The sequence below is a fragment of the Sporothrix schenckii genome, assembly GCF_000961545.1.
Source record: "Sporothrix schenckii 1099-18 chromosome Unknown Cont38, whole genome shotgun sequence".
Lineage (NCBI taxonomy): Eukaryota > Fungi > Ascomycota > Sordariomycetes > Ophiostomatales > Ophiostomataceae > Sporothrix > Sporothrix schenckii.
This window is the reverse complement of record NW_015971139.1, coordinates 2,704,496-2,729,400: the sequence shown is the minus strand read 5'-3', so window position 1 is coordinate 2,729,400 and position 24,905 is coordinate 2,704,496. Positions and strand designations below refer to the sequence as shown.

Sequence of the window (24,905 nt, the reverse complement as noted above, 5' to 3'; positions counted from 1 at the left end):
CTCAAACTGTGCGGCAAAAGGTGACAAGGGCTTTACCTCTCTACTTTACACGATCTGCTGCAGGTTTCCCGCTGCCTGCTCCCGGTGGCCAGAAATGTGGCGCAAACCACTCTTCGTCCTCACTTGCGGTCGCATGCACCACAATGAGAGGTCATGATACTCCAGGCACCGCTCAACTCAGCCCTCACTGGGTCAACTTTTGGCCAAGGTCTTACTTATGGTACACCCATCCAGTGGTGTTATCCCGGCACCCGCAATACCTATTACGGCCACGGTTAATGCGAATAAAAGCCGCACGACCGGCAGTGTGGCTGTGAGTCGCAATAACGGTAGTCCGGCGCCACGCGCAGGAGAGGTAGACATGATCCACCAACAGTTTTTGAGAGCTCGATGTGTATGAACTAGATGGGATAATGCTCAGCTTAGGCTGGGTTACCTTTGGCTAGTCGGCGGTGCTTATGAGTGTTGTTACTGTACCGGGTCATTGTCCCCGGGGAAAAACTGAACATCACATGCATTATGTTAGGTACATGACCTTTTAGTAAGGCACAGTCAATATATATATATATATATATATATATATATAAAGAGAGAGAGAGAGAGAGAGAAATGAAAAAGTGCCAACAGAAACTAGAGGCCATTTCTGGAGAGAAAACGAGAAAAATCATCGAAAGATGAATGATAAAAACAAAATCCTGGTAGATGTGAGATGGTCATCTCAGGGTATATCCTCCCTAGTAAAAACGCGCCTCCTGGTGGTCCGTTTCGACCATACTATAATCCTCTCATACCAATAGTCTCGTTGGGCTAACAAGGGAAATTCCAATGTAGACAAAGAAAAGAAAGTCACGTAGGGAAGACAGAGGGGGAAGATGTAGGAAACATACAAAAAAAAAAAAAAAGGCCAAGAAAGAAGGGGAGAAAATTCAAGGGCAGATATAACCGAGACGGCAAGACATACATTACGGAAAACCTCTACCCAATAGCCCGGCCAATGGTTGTCAGGTGGTGAAGACTGCTGCTCCGCCGTTCATACACAATGTGCCGGCTGTCCGAAACGGAGAGTCGCGGAGGCGACAGACCGTCGAGGAGCGGGCCGTCGCTGTCATCGGAAGCCCCCGCAGCCGCAGCCGCCCCACTGGTAAACATATGCGGTAGGACCGAAGACGACGCCGATGCTGCTAGCGTGGACAACGAGGACACGTCACGTGGCTGCTTTTCCTGCTGCAAGTACTCATCGAACATGCTGTGGCTGCTGCGCCGGTCGATGTTCACGCTGTCGCTGTTGTCGGGATTGGACCTTGCCGACATGGGCAGAGGTGGAACAGGTACCTGCTGTTGTAGAATGGAGGTAGGCGACTGCTGAGGTGGTGTCAATGCCAGCGGATGGGATATGGACTGATACTGCACCACGGACGGGCGCCGCTGGTGTGGCATATGTCGAAAGGACTGGTTTAGAGGCACATCCGAGCCGGCATAGCTCACGGTACTGCAGCTCCGCGCACTCCGAGTACGAGCGTGCCAGAACGAACCACGGTTACTGTCACTATGGCTGCTGCTGTTTTCCGGTGGTGATGGAATGTTGCTACTACCACGAGCGCCGTGCGAGTTTCGCCTCGGCGGGAATGCGATTCCAGCGCCGCCTGCAGCAACTGCCTCTGTCGCTGCTGCTGTCTCTGCCGCCGTTGCTGAGGGGCTTCCCGTGGCGGGAGGCATCTTGAACAACCGAGACGGTTGACGCTTCGGTGTTGGAAGAAAAGAAGGGTCCCCGGGAATCGTATCATCCGTGAGGCCTGCCCGGGAATTCGGTGCACGGGCATGTTGGAGAGCTGTCGGTGGTGTAGACGGCGAGGCTATCGTTTGCGAGAACAGAAAATCACAATCTTGGTCGAAGCTAAAGCGGCCAGCCATACCACGCGACGCTGGGTAACCGAATGACATGGAGCGAACGGAGCGAGGCGAGAACTCCTCCGACCTTCGGTACAAGGGCACGGATTGTCGTTGTTGTCCCTGCTGCAAGTAACAGATGCCAGCAGCTCCTGAAGCAGCTGCTGCCGGTGCTACTGGCACGCCCAGAATTGGAGGGAAGCCATTTGTTGACGATGCAGAGTTAGGAAGACCAGGGAAAGACTGTGGTGGGTCTTTATAAATAATCACATTGGACGGCGTCTTCTTTGGAGGACGAACAGGTCTCTCGCCCAGAGGTGCCGGCGCATCGCTAACGATCCCAGAGCCGTCAAGACTAATAACCCGCTCTGGATAGCTATGCGTACGCGGTCGAAGCTGATCCCGTCTTTGCACTGTAGCTCCTGCGCCCAAAGCTCCAGCAGATGGAAGCGGCGGGGAGTCTGGGCCGTCGTGGCCACCCGTGGGCTTGCCAAGTAGACCTGATGGCCCCTTCTCATTCTCACTTGCCTCACCCTCAGGTAGACCTCGAGTTCCTTTCCAGGTTTCGATTTCGTCGTCATCGATTGGAGAGATACCTCGAGGCAAAAATGAACCACCTCTTCTTTGACGAAGGCGACAACAGATCAATACCAAGACAGCCACGACCATGACGCCAACGACCGAGAGAATGCTGCTCAGGATCACGACTGTCGACGTATTTTTGAGACTGCTACCACCATCCGAGACCGAGCCGGACCCTGAGGAGGTGGAAGGTGCCGAAGGACTGCTAGGGGTAGAAGACATCGTGAGTAAGGTACTGGTAGAGCTGCCACCGTGCATTGTAGCAGCGGACGTCGGTACCGGGTTCGTCATGGGCGAAGTAGCCGTTTTAGCCGTAGAAGTCACCAAGGTCTGACTGACCACGAGCGTTGCTGAAGTTGTGGGTACAGCTGGGGTTACAATCGTTAGAGATGTCGGGCTCGGCGGCGGTGGCGGCGGCGGCGGTGGCGGCGGCCCTACAGCCGTGGCAGAAGCCACGGGTGTCGTCACTGGCGCAGTAATTCGGCAGCCAAAATAGGTAACACCGGGTGGGCAGTAAAACGAGTAAAAGTTACCACCCCCGTCGTAAGAGGTAGGCCACGAAGAAATATCTGGCCCGAAGAAGTTGCGCGGTTCAAGATGGTCGTGGGTTATTGTAGGCTCCGGCGAAAAACTTGATGCAGCAAAAGGTAAAGAATGAGAACGAGAGGAAGTAAACAAAAGCGAAGAGAGCGAGGAATCGGGAATGAAAGAAGAAGGAGGAGGCAAGGTAGTTGCTCTTGATAAGGCAGCTGCAGCAAAGGAGAGCGACGGAGCAGCTGCCACGTTAGAAATGGCCGGTGGCATGAGGGTGGGTGGGGGGCAGAGGGCAAGGGGAAGGAATTATATAAAGTGGCCAGGTGTAGATAGGTGCTCCACTGGGTGAATGCGAGGATATAAAAGCAATACCCAGTATGGGTGCCAGTTGGAAGTGAGAGTAAAAGGAAGCAAGGGAGAGGGCATTGGAAGGAAAACGGTAGGGATCGTCAGAACGCCATAGGGACAGAAGATGCAGTTTACATGGCACCCTCAGAAGGCGTCTTGATGAACTGCAGCTAAGACCAGGCAGGAGACAACATCCAAGAACAGTTGCGAAAGATCAGTGAGAGAGCGAGACAGAAAAGGCTGGGTTTGTCAAAGCTGAAAATGATTGTAAACAAAAAAAAAGGAAATAGCTGGCTTAAGTAAAACACAGTTCGAGGTCTCCTTGTAACATTGGGGATGATAATCAAGAGGGTGGCTGCTCGCACCAGAACAGCTAGGGGCGTGGGAGACGCGCATATTGAAAGAAAATACAGGGGCCTGATTATCGGCCAGGTTTAAACAGCTTAGAGGTTGACGTCGTAAGACCAATGTGAAATAGCCCGGTGGCCGCGGCACCTGCACGAGCGCTCGGATCGTAAACCAGAGCCCGTCTGTATACATCGTATAATGTGCCAGGTCACATATAGATTGCCGGTGCTAAATCGGGAGGCAGAAGATGGTGTGGGCGGCGCTGTTGCATGGTCCTAGCAGTGCTCTATTTTCTTGGGGGTGGGGGGGTGGAATAAGAGGCCGAAGGGGGACGGCAGAATGCGTATAGCGGGTTCAAAGGTCAGGAACAGGATTGAAGCGAAAAGAACGCCTTGACCACATCACCTTCCGGTCCTGTGCGCGGCGTTCTGGACGAGAAGCCAAGGACGATATCACGCAGACCCATGGTGCATATGTTTGCCATGAAGCCGCAAATTTCAGGACGAGATACGAAAACAGGTAGGGTTGCAGGGCCGCAGGGGAGCATTGAAGCAGAAAACAGGAAAAAAGAATAACAAAAAGAGCACCTCGGGTATGTTTGGTCGGAGACGGGCGAGAGGATCACCGTGCGCAAAAAAGCTCTGAGGCAGACTGTAACAAAAGCTGAAAAAAGATTGTGTGGGGTGCACTCATGTGTCGCGAAGTGGATGGTGGTGGAGGTGATGCACACAGGTGAATATGAGTGAGTGGGTGTCATTGGGAGGTTCAGCACGACGTGTGGTCAACTCCACGGGCGATCATGGCAGGGGGGCAGGAGCGGCATGGGAAGTGGACGGCATGTGGAGAATTTGATTCCACCCCCCTGCAGCGACTTGCACGTCGTAAGTGAGGAAGAAACGGTGGACAGAAAGCGAGGGGGAAAACCGAGTAGGAATGATGAGAAGATGGACCGCACTAGAGAGTGGTGTGCGGATTTTCGATACTTTGGCCGGATTACCCTACAGACTGTCTACGTCCCCAAATATACGTCCATGGCAGCGTAACCAGCCGCTTGAGAGCTTGGATCAACGACGCTGATGATGTTTGGTTGCATGAAGTGTGTTGACTAGGGCAGGGTTGGCGGCTAGTAGTCTTGTTCGAGTCTCGCTGTCTCTTTTTTATGTTTTTGTGTGTCGCTCTCTCTCCGCGACTCAACGGTCAAAGGTCTGCGAACTCACGGGCGAGCTATTCAAGTGAGACATTCTGATGAATGCGGAAGACATTGCAGTAACTAAAACACAGAAGGGGTCGAGCTAGACTAGCCGCAACAAGCTGATGGATGACAATACTCCTGATTCGTACGCCATGCATGAGGTGCGAGTCGAGCAAAAAAACATCCAACGAAACAATTGTCTCGAGGGTGGTGGGTAGTTTCAGGAACTAAAAGGTTGGCATCGTAGTGATTGGCCCGGCGATCAGTGACGACAGCCTTTGACCTCTGGTAGATGCCATCGCAGAATGGATCAGCGCGGTCGAGGGTGGCCAAGGAGACGACCAGAGCAAAGGAAAGAGAAGAGAGAAATGGAGAGATCGGCAGGACAAGTTTCTTTTGAAGGTGCAGGGCTGTTTTCCGCCTCAAACTTGGTGTACTTTGAAGTGCATTTGGCACACAATTGAGAAATAACGACTTACAAGCACTTTGGAGTAGAATATTTTATACATCTTACAACAAAGAAGCTGAAACGAACCACCCAGCCACATGCAGGACACGGCGTTTCTCAGTTCAGAGACATATTAACAGGCCCTGTCATAACTGTACACATCCACGGAACAGCCCTTTCTAGAATATGACGGCGTGCCTGACTCCCGGCTCAGTCACGAACGGCCACGGTCGGCAGAGGAACGTCGCCTGCGTGTCAGAGACGGCGCAGCAGCGCGCATTAGGGTCTGCCGTACCTGCACTAATCACCACCGCTATACGGCGTCGATATTAAATGTTAGCATCGAGGCTCCGCAGTACGTCATACGGTGAAACCCCATCTGGCCTTTCCTCTCAGCCCGCCAGACTGCAATCCAGATCCTCCTGCATGTTGAACGGTGGAAAGAAACGAAATAGGAGAAAAGAAAAGGGCTCACCGCACTTGGACATCTTTCCTTGCCCTTTTGGGTTGCTTTGCTGGTATCTTCCTGGCCAGTCGTCGCCTGCATCCTACCTGCTGGCTGACTTTAGCGTGTTTTACTTGGAGGGGAGCAGGCGTCCAGTCCGTAGCCTCTTTGGGCTATCCGTATGGCTGGCTGGAGCGGCCTGAAACGGTAGAAACAAAGACCTGAAATGCCTGGGCTGCACCCATTGGCTAGGCCCGGCCAGTCCCACCCCGATCCGTTATGATTCGGAAGACCGTAACTCGCCCGGAGAGGAAGTGGTAACTGTAGCGCACCGTATGGAGAAATGATGCGCAACGCAAGGGACGAGGCTCTTTCTTACTTGCCATGTCGACGCCGCCTTGACTCTCCTAGCCGCCCAGCCGCCTCCAAATCAAGCAACTATCGTTCTCGCTTGCTTCGCTTCTACGACTCTTTTACGACCTAGCGCCTCCGCCTGCTCCTTTTTTTTTTGAGGTGCCGTCGACCATCTTGCTGCGCTTTCATCGAGATCACATCTCCCATCCGGATCATCCTCAGCTTTCCTTATTCGGGTCCCTGGCCCTTTTTTCTTGCCTCATGGAATCTCGATACTCGCTGCTTGGTCACTCCTCTGTTCTACACATGCCCAGCGTCATTTCCTTTCCACCTCCGGAGAGATCTGGCACTGTTCGGTCCCGACCCTGCACAAAACCAAGACTTGTAGCGGAGAATATGCATTACAACGCAGGCCATTTAACACTGGCAGCTGGAAAGGCATCAAGTTGGGCGGTCGATCCCTCTGCACGGCGAATAGTCTGTATAGCGGGCACTGCCGTGATGGCGCTGTTTCTTTGCTTTCTTCTCGCTCTCTTACTGCGTATGGCTATATTTTTTTTTTCAATTGCTACGCTTCGTTAGGTTCGTGGTCATAAATGTCCGAGCGTGCATAAACCGTTCCCAGATATAGCACACGAAACACGACCCACGCAAACTCGCAGCTTCGTAGCAGACCAATCACTCCCAGCTGCAGCAAAATAGTGTAACTTGGACGCGCCATTGGCACCTATTGGGATGCGACTCAACAATGCCTGTGATTTGGACGGTGCACAATCGAGTTTGGTCCTTACCTCCACAATACTTGGTGATGCTACATGGTCGTCCTGCATGGCTGCGTCAAACGAATGGTAGGCACCAGGTGAGCACGTCATCGGCCGGCAGCATCAACCGTGAAGACCTACGTGAGCGGAGGGCTGCCCAATTTCAAATACTGTTTCAAAAATATATGCATCGTGTGGTTCTGCGATACATCGCACACTTCGTTCACCTGGCTAGCAGGATACACGTAGATCGTTGTGTGTCGATTGTCGATTGTTGTGAATTGCTCGGAGATAATTATTTGTCCGAATGTCGCAAGAGGTAGTATTATTTATTCTAGTACAGACGCATATATTACACACTAGGAATAAAGCACACACAAAGAGAGCCATATCCCCCTCAGGATTGCTGGCCGCGTCGGTGATCCCCGCCCATTCCATCACCTTGTTATCTGAGCCTAGACACGCAGAAGCTTGGCGGCAAACTTCTCGATGAGGTCCTCCGTCGGGAAGCTCAGCTCCTCGAGCTTCTGGGCGTAAGGGGTCGGCACCTCAGCGCCAGTAATGCGCTGGGCAGGGGCATCGAGGTAGTCGAACGCATACTCCATGGTCAGGGCAAGGATCTCAGCACCAACTCCAAAGGCCGGGTATCCAGACTCTACACAGACCAGGCGGTGTGTCTTCTTCACAGACTTGACAATGGCATCAATGTCCAGGGGCTTAATGGAACGCAGGTTGATCACTTCGGCCTCGATTCCGTAGTTCTTCTTCAAGTTCTCTGCCGCAGCCAGGGTCTGGCCAACGCAGCGCGAAAGAGTCACCATGGTAAGGTCCTTACCGGCGCGCTCCACCTTGGCCTTGCCAAAGGGGATGACGAAATCGTCCTTCTGAGCAGCCTCAGACATGGGGAAGGACTGGCCGTACATGAGTTCGTTCTCCAGAACGACAACGGGGTTGGGATCACGGATGGCAGCCTTCAGCAGACCCTTGGCGTCCTCCGCGCTCCAGGGCGAAACAACCTTGAGACCAGGAATGCTTCCGTACCACGCGCTGTAGTCCTGCGAGTGCTGGGCAGCAACACCGGCGGCAAAACCGTTGGGGCCGCGGAAGGTGATGTTACAAGGCTGGATGCCACCAGACATGTAAAGGGTTTTGGCAGCCGAGTTGACAATCTGGTCAATTGCCTGCATGGCAAAGTTGAAGGTCATGAACTCGCACTATAAGAAAAGGGAGGGAAATAGTTAGCAACTTTTCGCAAAACAAATCAAGGCCAAGAAAGCTCCCGCTCCAGTCCATTACAACGGAGACGGAGAAAAAACACATACCACGGGGTGAAGGCCGCTCAACGCGGCACCGACAGCAAGACCACAGAAACCAGACTCGGTGATCGGGGTATCAATAATGCGCTTCTCGCCGAAGCGGTCGAGCAGGCCCTTCGTGACCTTGTACGCACCGTTGTACTGCGCAACCTCCTCACCCAGGACAAAGACCTTGGGATTCGTCTCAAGTTCCTCAGCAAGGGCCTCGTTCAGCGCCTCACGCACTGTGTACTCCTTGGTGCCAGATGTCGACGCGTAAGACCTTCTCTGAGACGCGGACCAGCCGGCTACCAAGGGGTTGCCGGACTGTGAGACGGCCCCTAGGGAACGGAGAGTGTTGGAAGAGAACGGCGAGCGAGCAGTCTTCAGGGCCGTCGTCTGGGAGCCGAGAGAGGCGGCCAGGCGGCCAAGCGGGCGGATGCAGCGGGACATGATGAGGGCCGAAGAGGGACGACGCAATGGCAAAACGAAGGCCAGACTCTCGCGAACCTCAGGGAGACGACGGGCAAGGAGAGAAAAGGGGTCAAAAGAAGACGAAGCAAAGCAAGATGAGCGAAGGCTCGACGGAATGGGATGGACAACAAGACGGATAAGTACGGCGGTTGGTTGGGCGGTGCAGTTGTACGCGGCGATGGACGAGAAAAGACAAAATGTCGTCGACGCAGAAAGAAAAGGGATACTTTAGCAAGCGGGAGCAAGCGGGAAGTAGGCATGGAAGATAAAACGAGGTGCTCTCCTATGCCTACCTAGGACATTCAGCTAAAAGAACCAATTGGCGTGCCCGAGACGGGAAATAGTGGGCCTCTAAGTGCGTGGTTAATTTTTTTTATTTTCTATTGTTGGGGGAATTCTCGCTAGAAAGACAGTCCTGCGAACTCGGGACGAATAGTACCGACAGGTGGTGAGCTCCATCTCCCACAAACGCCAATTAGGACGCTATAATAGACACGACGACCCACCTAACCCAGTGAAAGACCTCGTCAACTCCCGCCTAAAGCCGTCGCCAGCCATGCAGGCCAGAGGTGGTTGCCGTTGTCGCACATCGTGTGCGTGAATAATCGCTTTCGTTGCACACCCGGCGGTCAGCCTCTGGAACGGAACGACACGGCTAGGCGAGAAAAAGTGATCGGACTTCCGTTGGACAAACTTGTCCAAGCTTTTCATACAATAACTACCTAACCCTACACAAAGCCAATCCCGAGACTGGCTCATCACATTCCTCGTGGCTTTTCAATCTGACAGAATGACTATCTGCTCTCTACAAAATAAATTGGCTGCTTCTTCAAAATTTGCGTCCTGGTCGGCAAAGCATCCTGGTAGACCACGAGACCCCTATCCTGGGTCACACCTGGAACGCTTGCAATACTCACTGTTTCGAGGACGGCGTACACATCATTGAGACGCGACTTGGCCATTGGTCATGTTGCACGACATAAATAGAAACCAAAAGAATACTCCTTGGCATCTATAGTTTTTATTAGTAGCTATTATTTTGAAGATCGCATACCCCGGCCTGGCCCGGGCCCACACGATAAATGTCGCCGACAGGTCCTCCACATTATCTCGGCTACACTCCTCCATCCCTGTGCGTCCGTCCTCTTTCCTAAACAAAGCCCTGCGCCTGTTCGGCCTGGGTAGTCTATAAGCACTGTATACACGGCGCTGTGTTCTCAGTTTGCGGGCTTGCGTCCGACCATTAGGTACATCGGCGTGAAAAGATTCGCGCGCGCGCCCGCAACAAGACAGTCACCGCCGGTGCCGAGCGCATCAGCCGTCTTCCGCGTACCAGCCGGAGCAAGGCCAACCTTTTCCAGGATGCCCGTAAAGCCGTGCAAGAAGAAACGGGCCGTATGCGTCATGCGCAAGATCGTGAACAGATCGCCCCACGTCTGCAGATACTTCATCTCCCCCGAAAGAGGCCAGTACCACGGCAGAGGGTCATCGCGCACTGCCAGATCCTCGTGCTCCAGAATTTCAAAACCAACGGTCTTCATCGCCTCCAGGCCCTCGGAGATCTTGCACATATTGGAAATACCGTTGCCAAGCTCAATACCCAGCCGAATGTCGCGGTGCTCCACGTTGTCGTTGTCATAGTCGTCCGTCATCAGCCACTCGTACACGCCAAAAACGCCGCCAGGCTTCAGGACCCGGAAAATCTCGCCATAAACGCCATCCAGCCGGGGGGCGTGGACCGTGGCCTCAATGGCATAAACGGCATCGAACGAGTTGTCCGGGAACGACATTTGCTAAAATGCGAAGACACAGGGTCAGCACAAAACTAAACGGATTCATCGAGAGGGGCAGAGTGTGCCAGTGCCGGCTTTCCTACCATGAAATCGCCCTTGACAAACTTCAGCTGGTTAGACAGCTTCTCCTTCACCGCGTAGTGCGTGGCGCGCTCGATCTGGTAGTCGTTGTTGTTCAGACCCGTGATGTGGGCACCCGTAAACTTGGCAATCTCGCGTGCCGGGCCACCAACACCACAGCCGACGTCAAGCACCTTCATGCCCTCGTTGATGCCAATCTTGTGGGCCAGGTAGTGCTCGTGCCGTGCAATAGCCTGGTAAAAAGGCTCGCCAATGGAGAAACGGCAGAAATGGAAGCTCTGGCCCCATCCGTACTCGTAGATATCCGTAGCAAGGTTATAGTAGCTGTCGCCGAGAAAATTCGGTTAGCCACGTTCAGCGGGGTAGGAGTTATGTATTCAAGGGAGGCCGCTCATCATACTGTCTAGTCAAGCTGGCGTATTCATTGGTACGAGACTACATGCGACGATGGGATTAGCAACCAAAAAAAATACCAATTGAAGTCGGCAAACCATGCGACGACTGTCAACTAGAACTGCATGGGACTATCAAGGGCTGATCGACATACCTCGCGGTCTTCCTTTGTCTCGTTCTCAGCCTTCTTATTGTCGAAGTGCTTAAAGTACTCGTCTACGGCCAGCTTCTTTGCCTCGCGGTCTTTCGTGAACATAGCAGAGATGCCGCCTTTTGCTTGCGCCGAGGAGCCGTGCAGAACCCGGTTGAAAGCAGCATCCCGCTGGTGATTCTCGGCCTCGAGACCTTTCTTGACTGCAGGCATGATGGTTGTAGTTGGGGGTTCGAAAGGTAAGATGTTCTAGTTGTTGGCAAATGTTGAGAAAGTGAATGATTGTCAATTCGAGCGTGTCTCAATGCGAGCAGGCTAAATTTACGAGACGAAATACGCAGATATTTAACGTCCTCTTTCAACTTTTTGTGCCAGGGGTAAATAAGTGAAGGCGGTGACCGTACTCGTACCAATTCGTACTCGCGCTAAGACCGTCCCACTTTTGCAACCTCCTTTTCTTCACGTGGGATTCTAGAACAAAAAGGTGCGAATACGAATAAGAACTACTGTGTAAGGTAGCACGTACGAATACGTACAGTAGACAACACCAAGGTACTGTTTCACGGCTAGCAATTTCGTTCAGCGCGCAAGCCGCTGATCACTAGTCACGTAAATCCTCCCCAGCCTTAAATAACATATGTCGTACATTGAGACGTACTTCTATCGACCCTCATGTAGCAGTTGCCATTTATAAAGCCTTTTTAAGTACTTTAAGCTCTTGAACAGATGTACATGAGACCTAGCACACCGGGGTTACGTTTAGCTCTACGACATAGACTTTTTTCGATACAGTCAGGATCTCATCTTAAGGGGAGATCAACCACATATACGGAGCAGAGAAATATCGCCGTGGTGTATTTTGTTTTGTGTAGTGTCGTCCGTCGTACGTGTTCTTACGATTACGAGGTAGACACGGAGTAAACGCCAGGTCCCGTGATATCGTATCGGATGTAAAGGTCACGTGATACTTTCATAGGTGTGAAATGTCTAAAGTTTGCCACCTCCATCTCATCATTGAGAGCCGGTTGGCAAACAGTCGCCACTTTTTCCAACTTGAAGCTCATCGCGTCGCCTTGCAGTACATCTCTCATAAAGACAGGCCAACTCTTCGTCCCCTTAACGTCTTTTTTTGTCCAACGACAACTCGACGCTTGGTTATAGTTCTTTCACTTTCAACCAACTCTGCGCGTTTGTATACTCCGTTTCACGATGCCGCCAGCGCAGATCAAATCCGACATCAATCGATCAGGATGGGAGGCCACGGACTTCCCATCGGTTTGTGAAAACTGCCTCCCCGAAAACCCTTACGTTCGAATGCTCAAAGAAGACTACGGTGCCGAGTGTAAGCTTTGCACACGACCATTTACAGTCTTCAGCTGGCCAGCTAGCCGTGCCCACGGACGGAAGAAGCGCACCACGATCTGCTTGACTTGTGCGCGATTAAAAAACTGCTGCCAATCATGCACCCTTGACCTTTCGTTTGGCCTTCCGATAGCCGTGCGTGATGCCGCCTTAAAAATGGTTGCCCCTGGGCCTTCTTCGGAAATCAACAGAGAATACTTTGCGCAGAACAATGGCGAGGCTATTGAGAAAGGTCTTCTTGGGACAGAAGAGTACGAACAGACAGACGACAAGGCCAGAGAGCTACTTCAGCGTCTTGCGCAGAGTAAGCCCTACTTTCGGAAAGGTCGGCAAGTCGATGAGGGCGGCAAACCACTGTCCCACACGACGCACGGCGCGCAGAAGCGACTTGGCGCCCCTGGGGGTGGCTCTCTGTCGGCTCCGTCGGCAACGGGAGGCGATGTGGCCACTGGTGCAGGCGCTGGTGGACCTCGTCCAATCCGGACCCGGGACTCAAGAGCGGCGCAGGCAGCGGGGGCAGGTCCTGGACGTTCAGCTACCGGTTCCCGAAAGGGACCAGCATCACTACCTCCACCAGGTCCCAAGGACTGGCTGCCACCAGCCGATGAAAGCATTATGTCCCTTTTTGTGACTGGTGTTGAGGATGATCTGCCTGAATATAAGATCCGGGACCATTTTAAAGTACATGGCAAAATTCGGTCTCTTATCTGCTCGCACATGTCGCATTGCGCATTCATCAATTACGACAGCAGGGAAGCGGCCGAGAAAGCATCTGCAGCATGCCGGGGGCGCACAGTGATTGCGGGCTGTCCCTTGAGAGTACGGTGGGGTCAGTCTCGCCCAGTTGGACTGATGAACCGCGAAGAGCGGGTAGAAATGATCCGAGACGGCCGCTCCGCATTCCCGGAGCTTCACAGGAAGCAAAGCGGGTAGGGTAGAATATCATTGTTTCATTCTCCTTTAGGCACGTTTGAATTTCATATCCAATTATGCTTTGCACCATAGATCACGAAGCCATCCAAATTTGGTGAGTTTATACGTTATGAAGCCCTGGCTACAACTACCAATAGATACCAATACGAGCCATCGTCCTTGTCCGTCGTGACATGCCGATTAAACATCGGACTCGGTAGTCCGATAAGATGCCAGGTCTACGTGTCATACATGATGTCGTTGGGTGATATGCCTTGTACAGGGCCGTTCGAGATAGTCGGGTCGTTTGTGCATAACCCGGTTTTCTTAAAATCTTGATTATCAACCATTGCCTGTTTACCTGCTCTCGTACCTAGTAATCATAATCCTTTATAAAACGCATATAATGCAACATTATTACAATATACACCTACAGCTTGAGCTAATGCGAGGTTAGACACGCCGATTCCAACCCATCTTAAAGGTATCGATACTTCTGACACGTGAACCGGCATATCGTACCAGTCTGTGGTCGGTTAAAGTCATAACAGAGCAAATTACAACATCTGTGGCAAGAGATGAATTTCGAAGCCAGTGGTGTTCAAGGCCAAAGAGGTTCAAGCAATTGTCCCACCGGCGTCCCATGTTCTTTTCGAATTGCTTCTCGTCAAATCTTCGCTTAACACTCATGGATAGCTACCATCTGCTTTTCCCCAAGTTTCAATCACCCTTCAGAATCCTCACGGCCCAGCATCCCTGACGCTTAGCAATCGACTGGGATCCGTTACCAACTCAATTTGTGCATACCGCTGGGGCAAGTCTCTAACACGTCATTTGTCAAGTTCCATCTGGATATGATGGCACGCGGCACCGGTGTGTTGTCGCACGGAGCAACCCAGTAGCCATATACGGATTGCCGAAACACATGCCGCAGAAATCAAAGGTACTGGTGGCAGGCGGTACTGTACCAGGATATGCCTTGTCATAGCTGCCAGCCAGTCCATGTATGAAACATTGGTGGTCCATTTTAGCATCGTGCTGGGTTGGAAAACAGGACATACAGCCTAATGACAGTACCGTCGCCATGGGTATTGAATTGTTGCTAGCAGAGTGTGATAACCAATGGGGGGTGTGACCGGTTGATCGTACCGCGCACGAACACGGCGCCGTCGGAACACAAGTATAGCTTTTGCGTAGTATATTCCAACGACCTGAGTAGCCATGCACGGGCCCGGAAGCCCGGAATCTGCATCGCTTTTGGAAAAAGTCTTGCTTTACATCATCCACAGACCCCTCACCCTCACACGCCAAGAATCGACCGGGGACATTGGCGGGAGCATAGACCGGTTGACTTAGCACGCCCACATTGTAACTCTACGCATAGTCTCGCGCCGCGCGGGGGGGGCCGCCAGTGGACAACTAGCTAAGTATTTTGAGCTCAGGAATCTGGCGTCAGGGCGGTACGATCCAGCGGGAGCAACTAGCTGACCCTCACTCTTCGTGCAGATCTGTTACAAGTTATGAGCATGACAAGTCGGCGCAGATATTTATGGTTTCGACGGCGAGTGACTATGCCATGTTGAACCAGATTAGTGGAATCACCGCAATATAGTCACTATTTCCTGTCTTGCGTGCATTAAACAGTCGCCTTATTTGTGAGAAGGTCGGTCGTTGGCAAGGCAAGAAAATGTTGTTCACTGTGCCTTGTCTATATGTCTATGCTCTTATCGAAGCTTTGGTCTCGTGGTTTCGTCATGCAGCGATACTGTCGCTTCAGTATATGTTGGATGATCGGTTCGTGCCAACTTGTCTTGGACTGTGTAGAGTCTGATGTTTCCGCTTGGGAGTTGTGTCCAAGAGTATGTCGTTTCTTATCAACGAATACAACCTTACAGTGGCATGTGGGAAGTTCGGCTTGGCAGTAAGATGATGAAATTCCAATACATCGGTGACCTCTTCACTGCGTCGACCAAGTCACTGCCCCTACGGTCCTTGTGACCCTCTCGTGTCGTTGGTCTGTTCCCTTCGGAGAAGGTTGTTTTCTATGTAAACGACAGGGGGGAAACACAGAAATCATACATTGTATGTGTGAAGGAACGTTGGAAAACTACAAATAACCAAATAATCAAATGACCATATGAGCAATATTAAAAACATGATGAATATAAAAAAACCGACTAGTAAAGGAAAGGATAAAAGTAAAAGATAATCGCTTACGCCAAAGCAACGCATATTTGGAGACGGAAGTTTACCAAAGGTACCCAAAAAAGCCCCAAAGCAAAAAGAACGACTAATGTCTTGTAAGTTTATAAAAAGGTCCTACCCGGAATCGAACCGGGGCTACTGGAAATTAAGATCAGTAGTGATCAGAATCCAATGTCCTAACCGCTAGACTATAGGACCCTTAACTCAATTTGATACGGCTCCTACTAACGTGGTTTATGTTCACTAGTACCATAATTATGTACGGAGGCTATCCATCCGGAACGTCATGGGGACACCTGCAATATATTTCTCCCCCAACGTTGCGTCAACATGAGCTGTTTTCAGACAACCTGGTCGTCCCCGGAAAAGTACGCTCCGACAACCGCATCGTACCGTCACACTCCCGTTTATCCATACAAGGAACACTCCAACCCATCCAGTTTCCAACTCCTTGGGCGAGGCCGTCTCTACACGCAGCGGGAGACATGCGGCCAAGCCTCCCAGCATGTGGTTGTTTACAAACACACACCAGGATACCATACCCATGCTACTGCGTACATGTTTAGTACGGTGAGCATGTTTCTCTGCCCCCCTCGGATAGATTGCCCCCGCAATCTCCGCCATCGCATGCCCTCCACGCCCAATATAGTCCACAGGGAAGCAACCAGTGTGGCACAGACGGCTACGAGATGCCGGTCGTTTCTTACCTATCGGCCTCCAAGAGTCACACAAGAAGCAGCAAGCTAGGTACGATGGCGGGCCGACCGGCCCTGTTTTTGCTCCCGACATGGATCCGTACACACATGCTGGCAACCTTGCTCGGAGGTGTCATCCGCCGGTGTACGACAACAAGGCTACGAGACGCTTGTTTATTCGTTATTCGTTGCGTTCGTGGTTGTGTTGTCTTACTTTCTAGTCCCCCGTTGGACGAACTAAAACCAAGCTTACTCTGCGGTAAACAGCATGTATACTCACCTCTTCGGCTCCCGGCACGCGGACATAGGCTACCTGGGCGAACGGCATCGAGAACATAGCTTCCGTGCAGTGGACAACAACCCAACCCAGTTTACCTGGTCAAACGTGCTCTGCCATCCTACGTTCTTACGTTTCCATACGTCTTTGATATGCACTCATAGCAGAAACGCCAGGGAGTTGAAGGCCATATGCACTGATTAAAGTCAGAAGCCACTCATAGCATGCCTTCACACAATTCTGTATCCGTCTTCAAGGTTTGTTCTCCCGGGACGGCCAAATACTCACGACATGCCGTAGCTTCTGTGCCGAACTAGCCGTCAGTATAGCAGTAACTGTGACAATCGTGTAGTAATACCAGTGGCTGATGGTCCGCTCAAACGCTCCCCAGGAGGTATAAAGCCCAGAGTATTTGCCAGGAGTATTCTTTCTCTTCTTTTCGTTTCGCCATAGTCCTCGACTTCCAACCCCAAGAACTGTTCTTTGCAAATCCAGGAATCCCCTTCTATATCATCGTCTCGCCCTACCCCCCGCCCCCTGAATCTCTCTTAGCCTTACACCGGCGGTCCCAAATTCAAGATGAAGGATTTGCATATCTTACCTCTTCTCTCCCTGGTATCGCTGGCAGCGGGCCACGGTGCTGTTACAAGCTACGTCATCGGCGGAAAGACATACAATGGCTACGACGGGTTCGCGCCATCGACTTCTGGACCGACCATCCAGCGGCAATGGCCCGACTACAATCCGATCCTGTCATCGACCAGCCCTATGATGACGTGCAACGGTGGCACATCAGCACAGCTCTCGGCACCTATCGCTGCGGGTGACAATATCACGGCAGTGTGGAAGCAATGGACGCATCAACAGGGCCCTGTGATGGTGTGGATGTACAAGTGTGAAGGTGACTTCTCGTCGTGTACAGGATCTGGCAAGAACTGGTTTAAGATTGATCAACTGGGCCTTACTGCGCCACCTCTCACAAGTGCCAACTGGGGCACTGCGGTGGTGTGTAAGAACCTCAAATGGTCCAGTGTCATTCCCAAGCAGCTTGCGCCAGGGAACTATCTGATCCGCCATGAACTGCTAGCTTTGCACCAGACCAATACGCCACAGTTCTACCCGGAGTGTGCCCAGTTGGTGGTGTCGGGTAGTGGTACGGCACTGCCCCCGGCGAACCACATGTATAGCATTCCGACATATGCATCTATGACCGACCCCGGAGTGATGGTAAGAACCCCTGTGCTTCAAAAGCTCGTGCGACTGCTTTGCATCCTGCCGTCATGCCCTTTCTGGCGTCTTGGGGACTAATTTTTTTTTTTTTTTAGATTGACATTTACTCAAGCACAGCAACGACTTACAAATGCCCTGGCGGCGACGTTTGGTCTGGATTCACTTCTTAAGATGGGCAGTACTTGCAAATGATTGTGAGATTATCTGATTGTGCGGATGCACTTAAACACCTGATGTTTCTTGTGTCCCTTACCTCTCTTCCTTATCTACGCCGGCGATCTGCAAGGGCTATGTTTTCTGAGGTGTAGGATGCGTGGCAGGAGATGGGTCGGATGTCGTCCGTCGGCTTCCTTCTCGGCGGTTCGTGCGCACAGCATGTGAACATGTACTCTTGTTAGACTGCGGCAGGCTTTGTCGTATTTCTGTAGTGTCAATCTAATGAAGCGCAACAATATGCTATATGTACGTGTTCTCACGAAGAGCGTGCTTGTGCCGCTCCGTCGGAGTTGCCATAAAGTCCCTTCCATTCACCACGTGCTTTATATAAAAGACATATTACGACGAACATAGTTTATTGTCCAAAGCAGCTAATTGGGGTGAATGGTTGCTTTTTTAAGACTGCAGAGATGTGGCCAGTATCACGCTCCCTAGTGTGCAATTGTTTCGCATGTTATGGCGGGAGTGAATTTTGGTTGACGGCGGTTAGATTTTTATGTACACGGTACGATGTAAGTACAAATAGCACAGGGCCTGGGTGATCCAGATAACGTTTTTGATAGGTGGCGATCGACGGCAGCGATCGACACTCACTCGGCTTGCTACTCCAGGGCCCCTCGTCAACAACAAGGGTTGGCTACCAGAATCAAAAGTGGGCGACCAATAGCCGGTGCAGGTCCAACAGTGCTGCTCTGTCCAGTACACCGCCAGCGTCTCAGACTTGGGCGCAAGGAGTACAAGTCTCCGAAATCAACGTCCAAAAGAGGCGACCGAAATGGTATTTGATCTTTTAGAAATACAAAGCGCAGGTAGCGCCGGCTATCACCTTCCTCTTTTTTTTTCGGCCTTGCAGAGGCGCACGGGAGAAGGCCAGATATGGAAGGATGCGTCCCCTCAATATTTGACGATCGCAGTGAGAACTCAAACCCCGTTCTGCCGCACGATCTCTTCCAGTCCAATCCGCAAGCGTCGTGCACAGGCACATGCTGTGATGGGCTCTCCAAGCCGGAAGGGTGTGGCCGTTTCGTTCTCTCCCGTCTCCCATCCCACGTAACCTGAGTAGGCGTGGGAGAACGACAGAGGTTTTGGCCTTATCTTGCAGTGTACATAGTTCACAAACGTCGGTTCCTTCGACCTCCCCGCCGTTCTTGCTCCTTGCCCCGTCTTTCCATTGTTCAAGTATAAAACACTATTCATTGTCCTCTGCGTTTTTGTTTTCTATTGCGTGACCCTCTGACGCTCCCATTCTTAACAGCAGGTCATTCATACTACGTATGTGCTCTACCAATATACCACGCTGTGATCTTTCGTCCGTTGTGTCATATTTTCGGAAGTCAGTGACTTTTTAAAACAACTACCTACAGAGTAAGATACCACGCACCCCGTCTCTCCTCTACACCTTATATGGCGTCACATATGGTTGCATTCAATCATGCCTTGCTAATCATATGCGTTCCTCCCGCTGCTAGATGCTCTCTACGTCGGTCTTGGTGCTTGGCTTGTCTGCCTTGGCGAGCGTGGTCACCTCCAAGCCAGTCTCATCACGCGCCAGCTGTGTCTATACGTGCGGCAGCGTTTGTTATTGGCAGGAGGATATTGATGCAGCGCTCGCAAAAGGCTACTCCCTCTATCAGTCTGGAAAAACTCTTGGTAAGTGCTGAATCGTTTTCAACATGGACATTCTCAAGCGATGCAACATGGCGCTAAATCGATCCTTCTCGTCCAAATTAAAAAGGTTCGGACAAATACCCCCACCAGTACAACGACTACGAGGGCTTCAGCTTCCCGACTTCTGCGCCGTGGTACGAATTTCCTATTCTTTCGAGCTTCCAGGTCTACTCGGGTGGCTCGCCTGGGGCCGACAGAGTCATTTTCGACTCGAACGGAAACTTTGACAGTTTAATCACGCACACCGGTGCAAGTGGTGACAATTTTGTCGCCTGCAAAGCCTAATTATATTGGCTCTCGGCTGCATCACCCGGCCCGTCAGCAATGTTGCGAGAACTTGTGAGAAGCGGGCGACATTTAGGGAGTTTGATCGGTATTACTAAGAGGCGTGGGGTGTATGTTGTAAGGTTATAAGCCAGTAATACGGCCGCGGACACCTAGGATAATGTTATGTGTTAAGTGGATAGGTCTTCACGATAAATTAGTTGTTAAGAAGTCAGTTACGAGGGCGGAGGTAGGTGTGTATTGTAACAGAGACTAATTCTTAACCTTTTTTCTTGAGAGGAAGAAGGGAGTTTTATTGAAAAAAAAAAATCGTTAACGTGTCGTTCATATTATAGGTGTTTTTCGAGGGTAAAGGTGTTAAAAGAAACAGATACGACAGACAAGTAATCGCCTGCCGAGCTTACCCGTAGTCAAGGAAGGCCAGGGCTCAATTAAGACCCCGACCCTACACGAGGGGAGAAGGAAGGTTTTTAACAAGTTTTAATGTCGCCTACGAGCCTTAACACAACCGGCGACGGAGTTAAGAAAGCCCTATAAAAATTTTATATCCTTTTTTATTTTAATGACATATATAAAAAAACTTTCGTTAACGGTAACGTATTATAAAATGGTCGTTTGAAGGAAAGTTTTAAAAACCTAAATATACTTAAATTTTTAACCTTTTTTTAACTTCTTTTTATTGAATTATATTTATAGTTGTTTTATTTTAGCTTTGATTTTTTCGCGCTTTTAATTTTACCGTTTTTTCTTATAAAAAAATATTAAATAATAATTTTTACGTAGTTAAAATAGTTATATAAAACTTATAAAAAAACATTAACTCTTTTTGTTTTTTACGAATTAAAAGGTAACCTTTAATATTATAAGTAGTTGTATGATAAGTCTTTATAGTAGATTAGTTAATAAAAAGTACTAGTTTCGAGGACGAAGGTAAGTGTATATTATAACAAAGATTAATTCTTACCCCTTCTTCTTAAAAGGAAGAAAGAAGTCTTATTATTTAAAGAGAAAGGTTTTTCGTTAACGTGACGTTAACGTGTAGTTGAGGACTAATTTTATGACTAGGGTTAGGAATTAGTTGTACTAGATTTAGTTTTAGTAAAACTAAATTAAGTATAACTAAACTTATTAGGGAGGGTTATTAAAATTAAATCTAGTATAATTAATTTTTTTTATATTTATTTAGTTTACTACGTTATAATATTATTATTTTAATACGTATTAATAAAGTGTAATAATAATTTAGCATTTTAAAAGTGTAATATTTTTAAACATATAACTAATACGATATTTATAATATAAAAATTTAAATATACGTTTTAGAAATATATCAATTAAAAAGCTTATATTCCGTTTAAAAAATACAATAATTCACTTTTAAAGTTTTATTTAACGGTAATTATATAAATACTTTTTATTTTAATTTATTTAAACTAAATACGTTATTTACTACTGCTTTAACCGTTTACATTTTAAAAATAAAAATAATTCGGTTTTTATTATTTAAAAAGTAAAATTTTCGATTTTAAAACGTATTCGTTTAAAACGTTTATTACGTTTTGTAAAAAGTAAGTTTTTACTTTTTAATTTTTATTTGACGGTAATTATACAAAAACGTTCTATTTTAATATTTTTACGTTAAATACGCTATTAACAATTAATATAACGGTATATTGATAAAAATTTAAATCAATTCGAGTTTTAAAATAAAAAAAGGAAAATATTACTTTTAAAAAGCGTTACTTTAAAACGTTTATTACGGTTTTTAAAAAGTAAGTGTTTACTTTTAAACTATTATTTTACGGTACTTATACGAAAACGTTTTCTTTTATTATATTTTACTTAAATACATAATATACTATTATATTAAATATATATTACTTAATAATAAAATAATTATTTTAAGGTTTAAAACGTCAAAAGTAAAATATTCGTTTTAAAACGTGCTACTTTAAAACCGTTTATTACGTTTTATAAAAGTTATTTTTTTGAATTTTTAACTATTATTTTACAGTAATTATACGAAAATATTTTATTTTTATATATTTACGTTAAATACGTAACATATTATTTATATTAACCGTATAATAGTTAAAAAAAAGAGTATTTCGAGTTTTAAAACGTAAAAAATAAAATAAAATCTTTAAAAACGTTTACTTTATAAAGTTCCCTTAAAAAAAAAGGTAAATAGTATTTTATCTATCTACTTTATTATTGTTAAATAATAACGAATTAAGGTTATTAATATTAGAAACCTTCTAATACCGTAATAATATAACCTTTTTAACCGTATTAGGTAAAAATCGTAACCCGATAATATTACTAATAGAAAAAACCCTTTTAATAGTTGTAGAAGTAAAAGGAATTGTTAAATACCGTTTAGTTAAAACACTTAATACTGGATATTTCACCAAATTCGTTTTCTAATAATTAAGTGGTTTAACCTATAACATTAACAGTTAATAATAATAATAATAATAATAATAATAATAATAATAATAATAATAATAATAATAATAATAATAATAATAATAATAATAATAATAATAATAATAATAATAATAATAATAAAATATTACTTACTTCTTCGACTTCACATTACTTTTGTAAATAAACGTTAACTTCGTTTAAACGCTTAAAAGTACGAATAAATAATTCGTCGTTATCGTTATTTTCGTCGTTTTCGTCTTTACTAGTTAATTCGTCAAAAGACATATCAGAATTAATAGAAGTATTAACTCTAAGCTTTCGTTTTAAATTAAATAATTAGTAATTAATTGATAATATAAATAAAACGGTAATAAAATAAATAAAACAGTAATAAAATAAAAAACTTACGAATTATATTTTAAAAAGAATATATTTTTAACCACTTTTTCAGTCTTGGGGTTTATAAAGAGCCTATAGTTCGTAAAGTGACGGATTTTAAGTCTAGTGTCTAAAATTAAACTTATTATATAAGGTTTAAATTTAAAAAAATCACTAGATATAAAATTAAACGGAAAATATTTATTAAACTTAATAATACTATTTAAAATAACATCGATTAAGTCTAATAATTAAGGTTCCTATAAATAATAATTAATATTAAATTAATAAGGTAAAATAAAATATAGTTATTAAATTAATAACTTATCGAAGAAAGACGATTCGTATATGAATTTTTTACCTTTCTTGACGTTTTAAATATTAAATAAATATTTATTAAAGTAATAGAAAGGGTAATATACGCCTCGCTTTGTAACCTTTTCGTAGGTTCGTGAAAGACTTCGAAAACGTGTTTTAATTCACGTATAATAAACCATTCGTCTTCTTTAATAAAAATCTCCTTGGATTCCTCGTTAATAATATTATTATTAACGTAAATTAAAGGGGATTTAAATTTAAGGAAGGCTTTAAACATATTATACGTCGAATTTTAACACGTAATATTGTTTAATAAACCGAAATATTAGTTAATATATATAAAAAAAAAAACTAACCTAGTGGTATAGTTCGACGGTTAAAATTCGATGGTAACGTATTATTTGATTTACAAATAAAAGGTTTAATAATTAATAAACGACTTATAATTAATTTATTATAATACGTCGAACGGTCGTATAAATATAAACGTACTTTTTAACTTTTAACACTACAAGTTAATTAATATATAAAAAAGTAAATAAATAACGTAACGAGTTAGATAATACGTTAAATAAATAATAGTTTAATATAATTATAAAATATTAGACGGTTAAGTTCGAGACGTTTATAGCATTATAAAAAGAGTAAAAAATGTTATTATATATGTCTCGTTATAATATTATTTAAAAACTTATTTTTATCGTACTTATGACGTTTAAATATATTAAAAAGTATATTAAAAATATTTTAATTAAAAACGAATTTTAAACGAATAAACTATAAAATATGAAGGAAAAAAAGTTATTAAAAAACTCGAATAATAATTTATAAACGAAAAATATTCTATAAACTTAAAAACACAGTAAAAAAAAAAGGGAAAAAACGAGTTACGATTCTGTTACGAGTAAAAAAAAAATTTACTTAAAAAACATTTATTAAATTTAAAAGTAAATAATAAGTAAGAAAGTAAAAACGAATTGTAATAAAGATTTAACTAAGTAATTAATTATCTTTCTACTTACGTATAAAAAAAGAACGATATAAATAAAAAACGGTTATAAAAAAAGTAATATTTACGAATAAACGTTTTAAGTAAAAATAACCCGTAAATACTCGTCGTTATTACACGTAGACTCCCTTTACGCGAGTCTAACATTACACTAAGTCACACACTACTTAGTAAGACTATGTGACGGCCACTTAAGGCCTTTTCTCCGACCTTTAATTTAAGTAAATAGTTTACAGAATCAACAATCATTTACCACATATTATATTATACTATTATTCAGGACCTACACAATAGTACGGTATTTTGAATCGTAATTCATGTAAGACCTTATTTCTTGTTCCGTTACCTGGTATCTCGAAGTTAGTAACGTACTACGTATTGTGTGTAGCATTTAAATTCGGTATTAATAATAATATTATTATTAATATAAATTAAAGGGCCTTATTATTTAAAAAAAAACGTAAAGTTTATAAAATAAAGGTCGAAATTTAACAAGTAACGTTATTTATTAATAAATTAGTAACGAATTTAAATTAAATAATAAATAAATAAAAACATATTAAAACTTATAAATAAGTTTAAATTTAAGATTAAAAGAAAAAGTATAATATTAATCTTAAGACGAATTCTATAAATTCGAGGTTTAAAGATTGAAAGTTAAAAAAATAGTAACGTTATTCTTTAAATCTCGGTGAATTTTAGTAACCGTTTAGTTTCCTTTTATTTTAAAAGTCATTTTTAAAATCGTCTTTAACTTTTTACGGTTAATAACCGGTAAAAACCTTTAAAAATTAGTTAAAATAATAAAATAAATAATAAAAAGTAAAAGTAAAT

The 24,905-nt window shown here is 46.0% G+C and overlaps 7 protein-coding genes and 1 non-coding gene across 8 annotated transcripts; 3 read left to right on the top strand and 5 right to left on the bottom strand.

Annotated features, from left to right (window-relative positions):
- Positions 1-975: 975 nt before the first annotated feature.
- Positions 976-3,273, bottom strand: SPSK_05996 (uncharacterized protein; the record flags this gene model as incomplete). Its single annotated transcript, XM_016732704.1, has 1 exon — positions 976-3,273. The coding sequence occupies one exon, from the start codon at positions 3,271-3,273 to the stop codon at positions 976-978; it is 2,298 nt and encodes a 765-aa protein (XP_016592590.1).
- A 4,081-nt stretch (positions 3,274-7,354) lies between these two features.
- Positions 7,355-8,647, bottom strand: SPSK_06320 (pyruvate dehydrogenase E1 component subunit beta; the record flags this gene model as incomplete). Its single annotated transcript, XM_016733026.1, has 2 exons — positions 7,355-8,113; positions 8,222-8,647. 2 exons carry the CDS (start codon positions 8,645-8,647, stop codon positions 7,355-7,357), a joined length of 1,185 nt encoding a protein of 394 aa, XP_016592589.1.
- A 1,238-nt stretch (positions 8,648-9,885) lies between these two features.
- SPSK_06653 (uncharacterized protein) lies at positions 9,886-10,458 on the bottom strand (the record flags this gene model as incomplete). Its single annotated transcript, XM_016733354.1, has 1 exon — positions 9,886-10,458. The coding sequence occupies one exon, from the start codon at positions 10,456-10,458 to the stop codon at positions 9,886-9,888; it is 573 nt and encodes a 190-aa protein (XP_016592588.1).
- A 35-nt stretch (positions 10,459-10,493) lies between these two features.
- Positions 10,494-11,299, bottom strand: SPSK_06557 (uncharacterized protein; the record flags this gene model as incomplete). The annotated part of the gene is made up of 3 exons (XM_016733259.1): positions 10,494-10,866; positions 10,943-10,977; positions 11,090-11,299. 3 exons carry the CDS (start codon positions 11,297-11,299, stop codon positions 10,494-10,496), a joined length of 618 nt encoding a protein of 205 aa, XP_016592587.1.
- Positions 11,300-12,295: 996 nt separating this feature from the next.
- On the top strand, positions 12,296-13,381 carry SPSK_06424 (pre-mRNA-splicing factor RBM22/SLT11; the record flags this gene model as incomplete). Its single annotated transcript, XM_016733130.1, has 1 exon — positions 12,296-13,381. The coding sequence occupies one exon, from the start codon at positions 12,296-12,298 to the stop codon at positions 13,379-13,381; it is 1,086 nt and encodes a 361-aa protein (XP_016592586.1).
- A 2,293-nt stretch (positions 13,382-15,674) lies between these two features.
- SPSK_11199 lies at positions 15,675-15,763 on the bottom strand. Its single transcript has one exon. It is a non-coding gene; the product is annotated as a tRNA-Gln (tRNA).
- A 1,353-nt stretch (positions 15,764-17,116) lies between these two features.
- Positions 17,117-17,845, top strand: SPSK_06592 (cellulose-growth-specific protein; the record flags this gene model as incomplete). The annotated part of the gene is made up of 1 exon (XM_016733294.1): positions 17,117-17,845. The coding sequence occupies one exon, from the start codon at positions 17,117-17,119 to the stop codon at positions 17,843-17,845; it is 729 nt and encodes a 242-aa protein (XP_016592585.1).
- Positions 17,846-19,452: 1,607 nt separating this feature from the next.
- Positions 19,453-19,936, top strand: SPSK_06700 (ribonuclease T1; the record flags this gene model as incomplete). The annotated part of the gene is made up of 2 exons (XM_016733401.1): positions 19,453-19,633; positions 19,719-19,936. 2 exons carry the CDS (start codon positions 19,453-19,455, stop codon positions 19,934-19,936), a joined length of 399 nt encoding a protein of 132 aa, XP_016592584.1.
- Between the last annotated feature and the right edge of the window lie 4,969 nt (positions 19,937-24,905).